This window comes from Miscanthus floridulus, chromosome 14, assembly GCF_019320115.1.
Source record: "Miscanthus floridulus cultivar M001 chromosome 14, ASM1932011v1, whole genome shotgun sequence".
Classification (NCBI taxonomy): Eukaryota; Viridiplantae; Streptophyta; class Magnoliopsida; order Poales; family Poaceae; genus Miscanthus; species Miscanthus floridulus.
In genome coordinates, this window is record NC_089593.1 from 19,725,718 (window position 1) to 19,740,112 (window position 14,395).

At 47.5% G+C, this 14,395-nt stretch overlaps 3 protein-coding genes across 5 annotated transcripts; all 3 read right to left on the reverse strand.

Moving 5' to 3' along the window:
- Window positions 1-1,708: 1,708 nt before the first annotated feature.
- Window positions 1,709-4,622, reverse strand: LOC136504798 (uncharacterized). Of its 2 annotated transcripts, none has more exons than XM_066499803.1 (2): window positions 4,270-4,622; window positions 1,709-3,930 (listed from the first exon to the last, which is right to left on the reverse strand). In XM_066499803.1, exon 2 carries the CDS (start codon window positions 3,758-3,760, stop codon window positions 2,423-2,425), a length of 1,338 nt encoding a protein of 445 aa, XP_066355900.1. In that variant the 5' UTR covers window positions 3,761-3,930; window positions 4,270-4,622; the 3' UTR covers window positions 1,709-2,422. The 2 variants fall into 2 exon arrangements, with proteins under 2 accessions (XP_066355900.1, XP_066355899.1); XM_066499802.1 differs by having other exon boundaries at window positions 1,709-3,970.
- An 879-nt stretch (window positions 4,623-5,501) lies between these two features.
- Window positions 5,502-9,055, reverse strand: LOC136505995 (pentatricopeptide repeat-containing protein At4g15720-like). The gene has a single exon (XM_066501118.1). It carries the CDS (start codon window positions 8,128-8,130, stop codon window positions 6,307-6,309), a length of 1,824 nt encoding a protein of 607 aa, XP_066357215.1. The 5' UTR covers window positions 8,131-9,055; the 3' UTR covers window positions 5,502-6,306.
- Window positions 9,056-9,969: 914 nt separating this feature from the next.
- Window positions 9,970-12,286, reverse strand: LOC136504179 (actin-7-like). 2 transcript variants are annotated; one of them, XM_066499037.1, is made up of 5 exons: window positions 12,115-12,286; window positions 11,658-11,717; window positions 11,174-11,567; window positions 10,464-11,077; window positions 9,970-10,360 (listed from the first exon to the last, which is right to left on the reverse strand). In XM_066499037.1, exons 2-5 carry the CDS (start codon window positions 11,715-11,717, stop codon window positions 10,295-10,297), a joined length of 1,134 nt encoding a protein of 377 aa, XP_066355134.1. In that variant the 5' UTR covers window positions 12,115-12,286; the 3' UTR covers window positions 9,970-10,294. The 2 variants fall into 2 exon arrangements, with proteins under 2 accessions (XP_066355134.1, XP_066355133.1); XM_066499036.1 differs by having other exon boundaries at window positions 11,658-11,730; window positions 12,115-12,254.
- Between the last annotated feature and the right edge of the window lie 2,109 nt (window positions 12,287-14,395).

The window sequence follows — 14,395 nt, forward strand, 5'->3', positions numbered from 1 at the left end:
TGCGTCCCATTCCTTAAGCCCCTACACGATCGAGCCGCCCCTACTTCTTCCTCGTCGTGTAGTGGAGAAGCAACAGCAATGGATCATCCACCGTCTGCCTACCGGTGGATGCACCTGTGGCTACATCATCGATCGCCACAAGGTCGCCGCAAGGTCACCTCCCCGTGCGATCTCCCCCTCCACGACCTGCTCCATCGTCTAGTCTGTGTGCCCGCGCTGTCATCCTCCCCGTGCGCCACACTGCCACCCTCCACGACGTCGCGCCGTTGTCCTCGCCGTTCGCCCGCATCGTGTACTTGGAAACACCGCCGCCTCCACGACGTCTGCGCCGTAGTCCTCGCCGTTTGCCCCCGCCATGCACCCGAGTCGTCATCCTCGGCTACCGCGCCGCTACCTCGACGCCACCTGAGCCATGCACCCGAGCTGTTGTCTTCGCATATGTAGACCGATTGACGTCGCCCGTCCTCCATCGCTCGCTGTTCATGATGTTACACAACCATAGTTCATGATGCTGCAGACGTTCTTGTTATATAGTTAATCATCTATTTTTCGATATTGTGTGCCTGCACATTGGATGCCATTGTTTTTTTAGCATAGTTAGCTCTTTGTCTGTACCAATCTCGTTTCAAGTAGCTTGAGCCTTATTTATTTACTGATAGTATCAATTCATGAGCTTGGTGTACCAATGTTAGATACTTTACTGATAAAATATATTAGATACTTTTTTCTTGTCAACTTTTTTTATGGCCACTGAATTTTTGGCTTGCTAATTTTTTTTATTACACTGGATGGTATTCAGATGTTTGGCATCAGGCCTTTGCACCTCTAGACCTCGCTCGCTGAATTGGTGTTCCCGTAACAGCAACACCAAGGCAGATCACAAAGTTATCTATGCACTGCAAAATATCTGTGGATTGATCTTTGTTTATTTTTGAACAATCTGATATAGGCAGGCAAGAAAAAGAATGATAATTTCTCACTGAAGTTAAACCTTGAAAAAGAGAGATTTCTCACTTAACTTGCCCTGAATTATTGTAATTTATTGCCATGGCTTACATTTGTAAACTTTAGAGGATGAGTCAATGGTTGACATTGATACACTGATGCTTGATGCAGAGCACAATCAGCTGCCATGTTATTGAGCTTAATATAATGATATTGTAACTAAGGTAATTTTTTATGTCTCGGCATGGCCATGTTGAGTTCAGGTTATAAATATGAAGCTCAGATAATTTTACTGGTAAAAATAGAAAGATGACAAGCAGTTCAGTTTTCAGGTTATACATATAAAGCTCAGATAATTTACTGACAAAAATAGATAGATGACAACCCGTTCAGTTTTATGAGAATGTGACAATTCATAGACATTGTTTTCTTAAAAAAAATTATGGTCCTCTAGCTTCAATTGGATTAGTGATGATGTAAAAAAAGGTAAAAACCAACTATGTCTCTCCGTCACATGTTTTCTTAAAAAAACACAGTGAATAGTCAACAAAAATATGGTGGAGCATTGCTTATTTGTTAATTATCTGAGTCGACAAAAATTTGGAAAGGTCTATATAGTAGAGTCGGTGAGCTTATGAAAAAAGAAAATGCATATTAAATTACGCTAACTTTTGTTTAAAAAAATAATATTGCCCCATGGAAGGACTCTACAGTTCTTCAAGGCAGGCAGAGAAGCATTGTGAAGTTCTTTTGACAATCCTTAGCCAACCAATTTGGTAGCAAACATCTATAATTGATCACCAAAGTGTACTTGTAATGCATGATGTCATGCACAGTAGGCTAGGCCTTACGGCCCGGGTCGGTAGTATGAGAGGCCTATCAGGGTTAGGGTTGGAGATAAGATTAGCCATCTTGCTTAGGAGTCAAGTAAGCCTCCCTATATAAGGAGAGGGGATGTATCAATCAAGGCAAGCAAGAATAATATCAATCTATTAGGGGCAGTTGCCCTTCTATCCCTGCCCCTGCCCTTGTCATCTGGCTGCCCATGGGACGGGTCGGTAGTATGAGAGGCCCATTAGGGTTAGTCGACTGCCCATGACACGCGATGAGACTCTACTGTGCTTTTCTGCCATTTTGAGGATGTAAAATATCCATAGCCGGTCTATGGAAAATGTGAGTATACAGAGGATTGCATGGTTATTGAGAAGTCTAACAAAGATCGATCACTAAGTTTAGTAGAACTCTTAGTGCAAATCAGTCAAAATATTTCAAGTTCTCGTTTCTCTGAAACATCTACATGAGTGAAGTGTTTGATGCCAAATAGCACCTAGCACTCTAGCAGCACATCAATATTCAATACCAAGGATTTTGTGATGGAATTAGAAATGAGTTACTCAAAATTATTTCTATGGGTAGTGATAACTGGAGACTAAGCTTACCATCCTGCATTTCAGTCTTCACAATTTCAAAGATGTTATCATGTCATTGCATGACTGCCATGGCCTTGTAGCTTGCGTTCAAGCTCCAACTCCTTGTCTCTTACCTCTAGCTCCAAACATCTATTCTCAATCTTCATTTGTTCATTTTCCAACCTCATCTTCTCTAGCTCTCTGTCCTTCTTCTTACTAAATATCTCCCACTTGAGACGTTGCTTTGCAAGCTCCAATGCCTCAACTTCAATTTCCATGCGCTGTTTCTCAATCTCCGCAGACTGTGTAGCCAAGTCTTTGTGCACCAAAGCCAAGTTAGTTCCATCTGGAAAAGCTTTGTTGATGTCCACTGTAATGCTATGGGGGTCAGATCTCCTGCTACAGTCATGTGAGCTGGAAGAGTTGCCGAAACCTGCATCCTCCATATCCGCAGCCATGTACCGCATTCTTTTATGCATGGGTAGGGTCCCCTTATTGACATGCACCATGGGATGCTCATCATCATTCTCTTCCTCATAATCAGTATCTGCACTTTGATCATCTTCATCAGCACCGCCACTTGCTCTCTTCCTTGCATCATGCTCATCTTTACACTTAAGAGCAAGCTGCAATGAACGCTGAAGTGCAGGATCTTCAGGTAAACTGATCCGATTATTGTTGTGATAGGAGCACATCTCTTCATAGAACAAGTGCTTAGAGCTCAATATCTTCCTCGCATCATCTTTCATCTTATCTGAGAGATTAGTCATGCCATCCAGAAGTTCTGGATTCGCCACAACTCTGCAAGTAGTACCCCGACCAAGGATATCTGTAAGCCTTTTATACCTCTTATTGAGGTCATTGAACTTATCCTCACACTGCTGCGGCGACACGAGGCAGCCTCGCTCGCCCATGACTTTCGATATGGCCTTCCACTTCCCTTTCTTCTGCATCATCGCACAGCTTCTCCTACCACCTCCTGAATCAGCTCCTGGATCCTCCCCGGTGTAGGATGCTGCAGTAATTAAAAGCCTAACCATCGAATCAGTCCACTTCATCCGATGCCATGCAGAACCCTTCTTTCCCTTGCCCGTCTGGCTATCAGTGGCATCCTCATGCACACCATGCTCCTCATCATCACTCAAGTTATTCTTCGCGTGCTGCTGGTGATGGTGATGGTGGTGACTGACCTTGCTGTGCTCTCCAAATTGGAACTCAGGCAGCTGATCCGAATCTGTAACCTGGTTCAGACAAATGGGGAAATTGCTGGGCATCTGAGAGTGGTTGAAAGCCTGGTTTCCAGAGCTTGGCGCAGGCATTTGCATATGGCTGTGATGATGCAAGTCCAAATTACCGTAAGGTGTTCCTTGCATCAAGCTTCCAGACGGTGTGTTATTTCCTTCCATTGTGCCAAAAAGGATAACACAGTCATGAATACTCCCTCGAAAAGATCATGCGGTCATTAATACTCCCTCAAAAGGGTCATGCAGCCATTAATACTCCCTTTTAATACGACCATGTAGTACAAGCAAACAGAGATTGGTGCGAGCACTCCTTATTTGTTTTCCAGCCCCACCTGAAGAAAATCGTCGAGACTTGAGACAGTGTTGAGCAGACTGCACATATGAGATATGACTAAGTGAGCACTCCAACAAGATCACAAATTACTCTCAAGAATCCAGAGAATCATTCTGATCAAAATCATTCAATTATGCTTCGAGACTCTAATGAATCGCCGTTAAATTAGTACCCTATCAGAGGCAAAAGCAATGCACTCGCAGCACAACCCCGTCTCTAGTACGTCAATCTACACACACCGTGGGCTCACTCCTAATCAGTCAAATACTACCGGCGGCGCAATAACAATACATATATGTACTTGTAATTAGATCAGATCCGAATGCAGATAGCTTACATTAGGGTTTGGGGTGCTAGGTTTGGCGCCGCTCGAGTCCACGCCCGAACGTCGGACCGGACCTCCACTCCAGTACAACAACTAGGGAGGAACGGCGGCGGCGGCGACGGCGGCGGCTGTGGGCGAAAGAGCGGAGGATCCGGCGGCTTTGGGTCGGCGGTGGGCTTGCGTAGTTGCGTGCTCGTACGGGAGTGTGCGGCCGGCAGGCCAATCGCAGCCGCGCTTCGTCCGCACCCCACCCCAGTATCCCAATTCCAACAACCGTGCCACCAGCTCCAGGTCACGGACTCGCGGGGAATGGGTAATCTTATTTTTTAATCGCGCAAGTGTGCAGCTAGCTGGTTTGTACTTAGAAGCTTTTCATAAATAAAACTAGCTGGTTTGTATTGGATCTTCAGGCGAGTTTTGTCTACACATGCTCCCTCTGTACTGCAGTATAGCAGTGCATTCTAGGAATTTTAAGATGAATTAAGAGAGAACATAAAAGACACATGTATCTTTATTTTATTTTCTAATCAAACGTTATCATCAACATAATTGATGGTGATTGGTTGATAAACAGAAAGTATTTATTGCAAAATTAGTTTTTATCCTCTAGAATGCATTATATTTGAAGACAAATTTTGAATGCTAGAATGCACTATACTACAGGATGAAGAGAGTACGCCACTTGTTTCAGGTAAGCTACATATACCACCACTTGTTTTTGGTTCGGATGGTAATTGGCTCAACTCTTAACACTGCGGGCCTGGTTGGTGACCAAAACTTGTCGGACTGTGGTTGCCAAAGAAAGTGTGGCGACTAAAATCAAAGCCGCACTTGTGGCAAGGTTTGGTACGAAAATGAATCTATAACATGTGAGGCAAAGTGCTAAGAGAGTGTGGCGTGCCATAAGTATGGCAGTGAACCAAACAGCTGCTGAAGCAACTGTGGCGCGGCAAACCTTTGGCGTGGCAGGTTTTAGTCACCAACAAAACTCTACAAGCTTTAAATCCCTCTCAAAAAAATCTTTATTTCTATAAAAAAAAATACCGCGAGAAGCTTGTACACAAATTTAGAGACGAGAGGGCTAATGTGAATCACATAACCCGTTTGCCGCAACAACAGATAGGATGATACATAAATGAAATTTTCAAAGGCAATGGCAACTGAAGTGTCGCCACATGAACTAACCTAACACTGAATTAAGGTACGTTTGCCAGATCGTTGTTTTGATTTCAGCCTTTCATCTACTATTGAATATCTTCACCATACGAACTGTCAAACATCCCCAGCGCTTGAAAGTTCGAATGGAATTGGCAAATGCCTTGGCAGCGTAAGAGCATCTCTAAGAGTTTTTCTAAAATTTATTAATCTCTAAATTATTATTTGAAATGTCATTTGAGTAAAAATCACTTTTTATGTTTTTTTAACCTCTAGCAGTTTTTCTATATCTTTGTGCTTATTCTATAGAACCATCATCGCTCTCTATCTTTGGCTATCGAGAAACCGGAAAGAGAGAATATCTATATTTGGAGATCCAATTAGAAAAGTTATTGGAAAATATTTTTCATCAAAATATCTATTTTTATAAATTATAAGATAGATATAAAAACTCTTAGAGTCGACTATGTTACGGTAATCCTTTTCTTTATTCTTATTAGTAATAAATAAAGTTTGCATTTTCAAGTGAAGCACTCAAGCCAGTCCTATAAAGAGCATAGACTTGTGTCTATATATATACATCAGAATACCAGAAAAAAAAACTCGAGGCTATATCATCATCTCAAATTAATTATGTCTTTTGCTCTCCTCTGATCACCGATTCCCTCTCAAGACCCAACAGTGCAGTCTGGCCATCCTTTGCATGGTTAACTACACAGGGCAAAGTTGGATTATGCTACAACCACTCACCAATGCTCTGGTAGTGGTACCCAAAAATAAGTCAGCTGAACATCTGCAGCAAGATAATCTGTTAACTTTTTTTTATAACTGATAATCTGTTAACATTGTTCTTTCTACCATGAACAGCAGGACTGCTAAGATTACAATTTCGGATCACCAGTAGTCATTGCAAGAACATGACCCCGTCTTGAAATGGTGGAACCTATTCAGATCCCTGACCACGAACTCCCTCTCAACAATGCCGCTGATGAGCTTGAACACCTCATGGCAATCACTGCACATCCTCAGGTTCTTCATCACCCTGATTGTCATCCCCTTTGGGACAACTAGCAAACCGAACGCTAGAGCCAGAATCTCACTATGCACTCCAACCATCACACCTTTCCCTTCCTCCTCATCATCTTCATGCGCATCAGATACTCTAGCACTCCCTAATCTCCCTCTGTAACCTCTCCCCCTCATCTTACTCTCCAATTCATCTAGCAACATCAGAACTTCACCTGCCCACGCGCCAGCGCATGATATCGCGCCAGCGTAGAACACATAGGGGGTATCCTTTACTTCAATCCAGCTGCACCCGGGATCCTTCCGTATGCCGCGCAGCCTCATGCTTGATCGCACGGCAGCAGCGTTATCGATCTGACCGGCTGAAACATATGCATTTGACATCACTACCAGCCCACCTGCTACATCCTGCTGGTTATTGAACTCAGACACCCTCTGGCCAGCCATGGTTGCTAGGTCTAGGCTCTTATGTGTCCGGCAAGCTGACAGCAGCGAATTCCACAGCAAGAGGGCATCGTAGCCTTCAAGCTGTGCCTCCTTGGCCAGCTCAAATGCCGCCTCGAGCCGCCCTGCCCGGCCGAGCATGTCAACCGCAGATGTGTAGTGGCTGGGGCATGGAGCAACGCGGTATTTGCTCTGCATAGAGCGGAGGAGCTGAAGGCCGGTGTCAACAAGACCAGAATGGCTGCAAGCATGCATGACACCAAGCAGAGTGACATCATTTGGCTGCACACCTTGATCTACCATCTCGTCGAACAAAGTAAGCGCGCATCTCCAGCGGCCATACTTTGCTGCAGCGACAATGATGGAGGTGTAAGTGACGACGGATGGCTGTTCGATCCTGTCAAACACCTTTCTTGAATACTCGTAACACCCGCACTTGGAGTACATGTCAACCAGAGCCACTGAAATCACATCATTGTTTCCGTACCCAAGCCGAAGGACAGCGCCATGGACGCACCTGCCGATGCCCAGACGCGCCATGCCTGCACACGAGCTCACGACGGTCGCCAGCATGAAGTGGTTGGGCGCCACCCCGCCGCCGCCACGCGTCCTGAGCTCAGCGAAGAGCCGGATCGCCTCGTTCCCGAGCGCGTTCTGCGCGTACACGGCCAGCATGGCGCCCCACGACACGGCGTTCCTCGCTGGCGCGGCCATGGCGTCAAACACCGCGCGCGCGTCCTCGACGCCGCCGGCCTTGCCGTACATGTCGAGGAGCGCGGTGGCGACGACGGCGTCGCGCGCGCACCCGGCGACCTCCGCCTGGGCGTGCACCTGCCTGCCGAGCCCCGCGTCCGCGAGGCGCGCGCACGCGCACGCGGCCGTCGAGAAGGTGACCGCGTTAGGCCGCACGCCACTGGACCCCATGGCGCGGAGGAGGGACATGGCGTCACGGGGCCGGGCGGCGGCGGCGTACCCGGACATGAGCGTCGTCCAGGAAACGACGTTCCGGTCCCGCATTCCGTCGAACATGTCGCGGGCGCGGCCCATCGCGCCGCAGCGGCAGTAGGCAGCGAGGAGATGGTTGCAGGAGGCGAGGGGGGACGCGATGCCGGTCTTGACGAGCTTGGCGTGCGTGGCGGAGACGGAGGCGAGGTCGGAGGCGCCGCGCAGGAGGTGGATCAGCACCGGCTTGAGTGTGGCTGCTGGGGACGAGGGCGGTGCCATGGGGAGCTGGGGACGCGTTGTCATGGCCGCAGGGGCCGACCCACCACCACCACTAGAGCTGGGTGGGGTGGCCGCGCCAGGTAACCCGCGGCGCTAGACCCCCCTAGCCCCCGGCGGCCCGGCCCTCGGCCCTCGGGTTCAGGTGCCGACGCGGACGTGCCGTGCGAAGGAGAGAGAAGCGTCCACGGCGCCGCGCCCAAGCGGAGGTCACCGGGCGCGCGCGCGATGCCGTCGTCGTCACCTGTTTTAGTCATTGGGCCGAGTAAAACTGCTGGCCCAGAACAACTGGGCCTGGCCTGTTTGGTACGCTGGCGCAGTGGCTCTGGATCTGGAATTCTGGATGGCCCTGCCATGCCCGACGCCAACTTTCTTTTGTTTCTCATTGTTTTTCTTTCGGCAGGTTGGTCTTTCTTTTTCTTTTGATTTGATATGATAATGTATATTGGACTTTTATTAGGGTAAAAACATATTGTGATTTTATTTTTGTTATTGTTTATGTATTTCAGCTGGATCTGCCACCTCAGCTTAACTTAACCTTGAGTTTGCCTACAATTAGAGATGGCAATAGGGGGATGCGTTCAACTTAATCTTCACGGGGATTGAAACAAGAAAAAGTTAGGTCCCATCGGGTTTGCGGAAATGGGGGATGGGGCCTACCCCATGTACCGAACTCGCTCTTACTCTAAACTAGGCTCTTGACCTACTAAAATTCTACCAAAATACTCAACACATAACCTTGTATAAATAGCAACAGGAACGGGGACAAGAGCTACCCCCAAAGAGAAATTCCTCATTGACATCCCTACCTCTGATCCAGACTGACCTCACGTCTCCCATTGGAGGAGAAAGCAAATACGGTTCGCTTTATCAGCCACACAACGCCGATTGGACAAAAGATAGCGAGCCAAGCCACACAGACACAGGCATCACATGAACAAGGACAGGCTACGTATTCTCTCTTAGTTCAAGCACGACATATCCTGATATCCATACATCCCACTCGCTGGCTACGTATTCTCTCTCTATTTATATAAAGTTCAAGCATGAACCATTCCACACATATCCACACATCCCACTCGCTTTGTGGTGTGCAACTTCGAGCAAACCTGCACCACAAATCTCAAACACGAGAGCAACCAGTGCCACACTGCCACTTGAACATATACCATCCACAAAAAGCAGTCGGAAAAGAACACACGAAAAGAAGAGCTGAAAATGACTCGTCACAAATTCAGAATTCACATGAACTAGAAAAGAGAGGCAACTCCTACAACTACATATATAAGCAAAGATCTAAGGCTACACTGCTACAGATCTGAACAAAGTCACAAACCCAAAGGGCATCACATGAAGCAATCAATGGTTGCACATGAAAAAGTTACAGCCAGCAATGACCCCCTCCTCCCCTCCTCTTCACAAAGCAACACCCCATGTTCTGCAAGTACAGAAACATGCTCCTGCCTTTGATGCATTGAAAAAAGCACTGGTGCCAACATGACACGTTTTCGGTACCACCAGATGAACCAAACCAGCAGAATGCGCATTCAGGAATCACTGCTGCCAACACGCCATGTTCTGGCCTTCTGGGTACCAGAACCAAAGCAGCAGAATGTGGAATCAGAAACCATTAGCTGTTTCTGGCAACACTGGTTACGACAGCAAATAGCCAAACTGGCAGATCAGACAATGATAGAAATCATTACAATGCGTCCAGCCGTCCAAGACGCTCAACAGATGTAACAAGACGCCACTAATGGGTCTATTCTTTGAGTGACAGGATCAACAAGGGCGCTGTTATGATTACAACTCCAAAACTCACATAAAGATTACGGAAGAAATCATGAATTAACTGGACAATGTCAATAGATCACATCCCAGAATGAATGTACAATAGAAAAGATAATGGGTTCACCTGAAAACTATATTACAGAACATGCTAGTAGATAGTTCAATACTCTTTAACACTGGCACCAACTTGCCATCACAGCCGAACTCCAAAACACAATGTATGAATCAATAACTGGTCGACAATAGCAGCCACTTAACATATTAAGAGTCTTAAAAGTACATGGTTTTGACGCAACCAATAAATCCAACAATATCGCTCAATGGAACCCCAGCAATCTCAAATGCTAGGCCTCGACAAAAGAACAGCCCCAATAAAGTAGACAGACAATGAATCCAGGGCTTAGAAGCATTTCCGGTGAACAATTGCTGGGCCTGACTCATCATACTCACCCTTTGAGATCCACATCTGCCAATATAAACATCGAATCATACTGTTAGTATACCGACATAAAAAAGGCCTAGCGCAACATAGGAAAACTTGGTATTTGAGCAAGAAGTGTACTATTGACCTGTTGGAAGGTGCTAAGGGAGGCAAGGATGGACCCTCCAATCCAGACACTGTATTTCCTCTCAGGCGGTGCCACAACCTTGATCTTCATACTGCTTGGTGCAAGGGCAGTGATCTCCTTGCTCATGCGGTCAGCGATACCAGGGAACATGGTTGAGCCACCACTGAGCACAATGTTACCATAGAGGTCCTTCCTAATATCCACATCACACTTCATGATGGAGTTGTAGGTGGTCTCATGGATTCCAGGCGACTCCATACCAATGAACGAAGGCTGGAAGAGGACCTCAGGGCATCTGAACCTCTCTGCCCCGATGGTGATCACCTGCCCATCAGGCAACTCATAGCTCTTCTCCACAGAGGAACTGGTATTGGCAGTCTCCAGCTCCTGCTCATAGTCAAGTGCCACATAGGCGAGCTTCTCCTTGATGTCCCTTACAATTTCCCGTTCAGCAGTCGTGGTGAAGGAGTAACCCCTCTCAGTGAGAATCTTCATCAGGCTGTCTGTGAGATCGCGACCAGCGAGGTCAAGACGGAGAATGGCATGTGGAAGCGCGTACCCTTCGTAAATTGGCACGGTATGGCTCACACCATCACCAGAGTCCAACACGATACCTGCAGGAACAAAAAGGTCAGTCCAGCTGGAATGGAAGAACCTTACATTGCAGAATGTACATTCATGAAAACAGATAGTTCAGTTCAGTTAATCACCTGTCGTGCGTCCACTGGCATAGAGGGAAAGCACGGCCTGGATGGCGACATACATGGCCGGCACATTGAAGGTCTCAAACATGATCTGAGTCATCTTCTCCCTGTTCGCCTTGGGGTTCAGCGGCGCCTCGGTGAGCAGCACGGGGTGCTCCTCGGGGGCGACACGGAGCTCGTTGTAGAAGGTGTGGTGCCAAATCTTCTCCATGTCGTCCCAGTTGCTGACGATGCCGTGCTCGATCGGGTACTTGAGGGTGAGGATACCCCTCTTGGACTGGGCCTCGTCGCCGACGTAGGCGTCCTTCTGCCCCATCCCCACCATCACCCCCGTGTGGCGCGGACGCCCAACGATACTCGGGAAGACGGCCCTCGGGGCGTCATCACCAGCGAAACCAGCCTGCACAGAACACAAGCAACATTCCAGGGTCAGTACCGTGAATGCCCGGCAACAGATTTGTATGGACCGGTGAGACGGAGCAGCGCCAACCTTGACCATGCCGGTGCCATTGTCGCAGACAAGGGGCTGGATGTCCTCGCCGTCAGCCATCTGGTCAGTGATTCTGTCACGGATTCAAGCATAAGAAGGCTACTCCTACTACTAATAATCACTAAAACAGAATCTGTGTGTCCAGCAGATTCCGCAGGAAATTCCCTAATCCTGCTGCAGTTTGCTGTCGCACAACCTTTCCGTTTCCCCTTAAACATTTTTTTTACAAATCCTAACACAAATTAAGTTCTCGACATCAACCGCTCCCAGCTACTACTTCCGCCCTCGCAGCGAATGAATCCGCGACGAACTAGACGGATCGGAGCGCGCGTACCAGCAACAAGGATTTATTTGGTCGGGTTCGAGCGCTCACCCACGGCGAAGGGTGAGATCCACCGCGGAACAGCACGAAAGGAAAAAAAAAAAAAACAAGCAGAGGAAGGCAGGGCTTCCTTACCAGCAGCAAGGGGAGGCGCCAACCGATCCGCGGGACGGGGCTGCCGGCACAGGGCGTCGGGGTGGGGTCGCGGCGGCGGTAGGCAGGTCGGCTGGACCAGGATGGCGGCGTGCTCGCCGCCCAGGACTGGGGTGGTGGAGTTTTATACGAGGGAGCCGGGGGAAGGGAAGGGAGGGATGCGTGGTCCGTGAGACCGTGACCCCACGGGGATATACGGTTCCAAACACGAGGAGTACATTTTAGTTTTTTTTTTCCTCCCTCCAAACCGGTTTCAAATAATTTTTTCTCGATGGTGAACTCGTACAAAACTGTTTAGATAGTGGTGAGAAGCCAATATCGCAGACGAACACCCTAACTACTGGATACATCCGTCGTCCCTCTGTCCCGTTGTATAGTGCATTATTGGCGTGATTGGAATCGGCCGTCTCCCTACCGTTTTGATGTCTGACTTTATTTATGTGTTGTGTTTGGTTGTTCTTCTCGTACCTTTTGTCTGTATTCTTTCATTCATCTGTTCTCTTCCATTCCGTACGACTTCATCTTCTCAATTTCTACTTCCCTCTCCATACAGGATGGCTTGATTCAGGCATGACGCAGGGACTCATATATCATACACTCAAAACTCTAATCCATATATGCAACCAAACAAAATCTCATCTCATACTGGACCAACAACAAAGACAACCAAACACGACTGAGTGTACGGTTTGAGCATGTATCTCACCATCCTTGACCAGCTCTCCATCCCAGCTTCCCCTCACCAAAGCAACCAATCACGCTCTATAGGAATTTTAGGATAAATTATCAACGTGATTGATGGTGATTGATTGATAAATAAAAAATATTTATTGTAAAATTAGTTTTTATCCTCTAGAATGCATTATATTTAAAGATAAATTTTAAATACTAAAATGTACTATACTACATGACTTAATTTGGCGACCACAGTCCCGACGGTACAGCTAGCGTCGTGAACCCTGCCTCGACCCATTCCTCACCCTCCTGTGCGACTTCCTGCCGTAGTACCGTGACATCAGATGTTGGCATCCTTTGGAAGATGACAGCGTTCCGTTGCTTCCATAGATTCCAGGCGACGAGCAAGAACACGGAGTCAAAGATAGGACGCGCAGCCGAGTCCAGGCGCTTTCGCTGCCGCAGCCACCATTCACCAGTGTCGTCCTCTTGCTCCGGCACTAGCATCGCCGGGCCGATTGGCGATAAAAGCGACAACCATAGCTGCCTCGCAATGACGCAATGCCTGGCCGCAGAGGGCGCAATCGTCGTCATCTTGCAAACCATGCCTCTTGCGCCTCGAGGCAGTCCATAGGCGCTTGTGGAGAGCGAGCCATTCGCATCGTAGACGTAGGACAAAACCCGAAGAAACGGAGATCCACAACCCCTAGCCCACCCAAAGCTGGTCGGCCTGCACACTCTTGTCCAAGCAATGTAGCTCTTCCGACCCGTCACCGACTCCGTGCCCGCCCAAAGGAAAAGCACGTCACCGTTTGTCGATCTGTGAAATCGCCCACTCGGAGAGGCAGCAAGGATCTTCAAACATGATGATGTTTTCATATTCAGTATCGTTTTTTAACCTCTCTTCGAGGTAGAAACTTTTTTAAGTGCACGTGTAGTGTAGCTATTTTTTCAGTTGTGTTGATTTGATTTTCAGATGAATAGTGTCATATGTTCAGCGCGCTGTACTTGCTTAGATGTTGTTCGGTTGGTGCATTTTTCGGAGTGGTTTGATCACTAAGCTGATAGCGTTAGTTTTCGTTTGTTTCATCTACGATGAGATCCGATAGCACTGCAATTGATCCTGAGCTTCAATAAATCGATTGCGTCCGATTTAGGCAGTAAACGATTGCATGGTTTCTCGTGCAGTGAACCAAACAAAAACCGTAAACGCTTGCATGGTTTTCGGTCTAAGCGCCATTTATCCATGTTGAAGTTTGCGTTCGCCACCTTAGATCTTTTTTTGCTTCGTGATCGTATATTTGGCTGCCACATCTGGTTTCATTGTTGTCTAATTCATTTTGCTATCAAAAGAGTGTGGTGGATGTGTTTGTGTGCTAGGCACCATCATGTTTAGTTGTTTTCACGTTCACTTTTGCTGCCAAAAACAATGTGGCAGATGCTTGCCTTATTTAGTTGTGTTCTTTGTTTTGTTGACAAAAGAATGTTGCGGTTGTTTCGTTTACTAGACCTAACCTTGCTTAGTTGTTTTCTAGTTCATTTTTGTTTCGTCTAGACTTGTGGCCTAACCACACTTAGGGCCTGTTCG

Excerpts from the sequence above, each read along its gene's own strand:
- LOC136504798 (XM_066499803.1), bottom strand. The coding sequence starts at position 3,760 with ATGGAAGGAAATAACACACCGTCTGGAAGCTTGATGCAAGGAACACCT.
- LOC136505995 (XM_066501118.1), bottom strand. The coding sequence starts at position 8,130 with ATGACAACGCGTCCCCAGCTCCCCATGGCACCGCCCTCGTCCCCAGCA.
- LOC136504179 (XM_066499037.1), bottom strand. The coding sequence starts at position 11,717 with ATGGCTGACGGCGAGGACATCCAGCCCCTTGTCTGCGACAATGGCACC. Across the intron at positions 11,078-11,173 it reads TGCCAGTGGACGCACGACAG|GTATCGTGTTGGACTCTGGT; the intron begins GTGATTAACTGA and ends TTGTTCCTGCAG. Across the intron at positions 10,361-10,463 it reads CCCTTAGCACCTTCCAACAG|ATGTGGATCTCAAAGGGTGA; the intron begins GTCAATAGTACA and ends TTATATTGGCAG.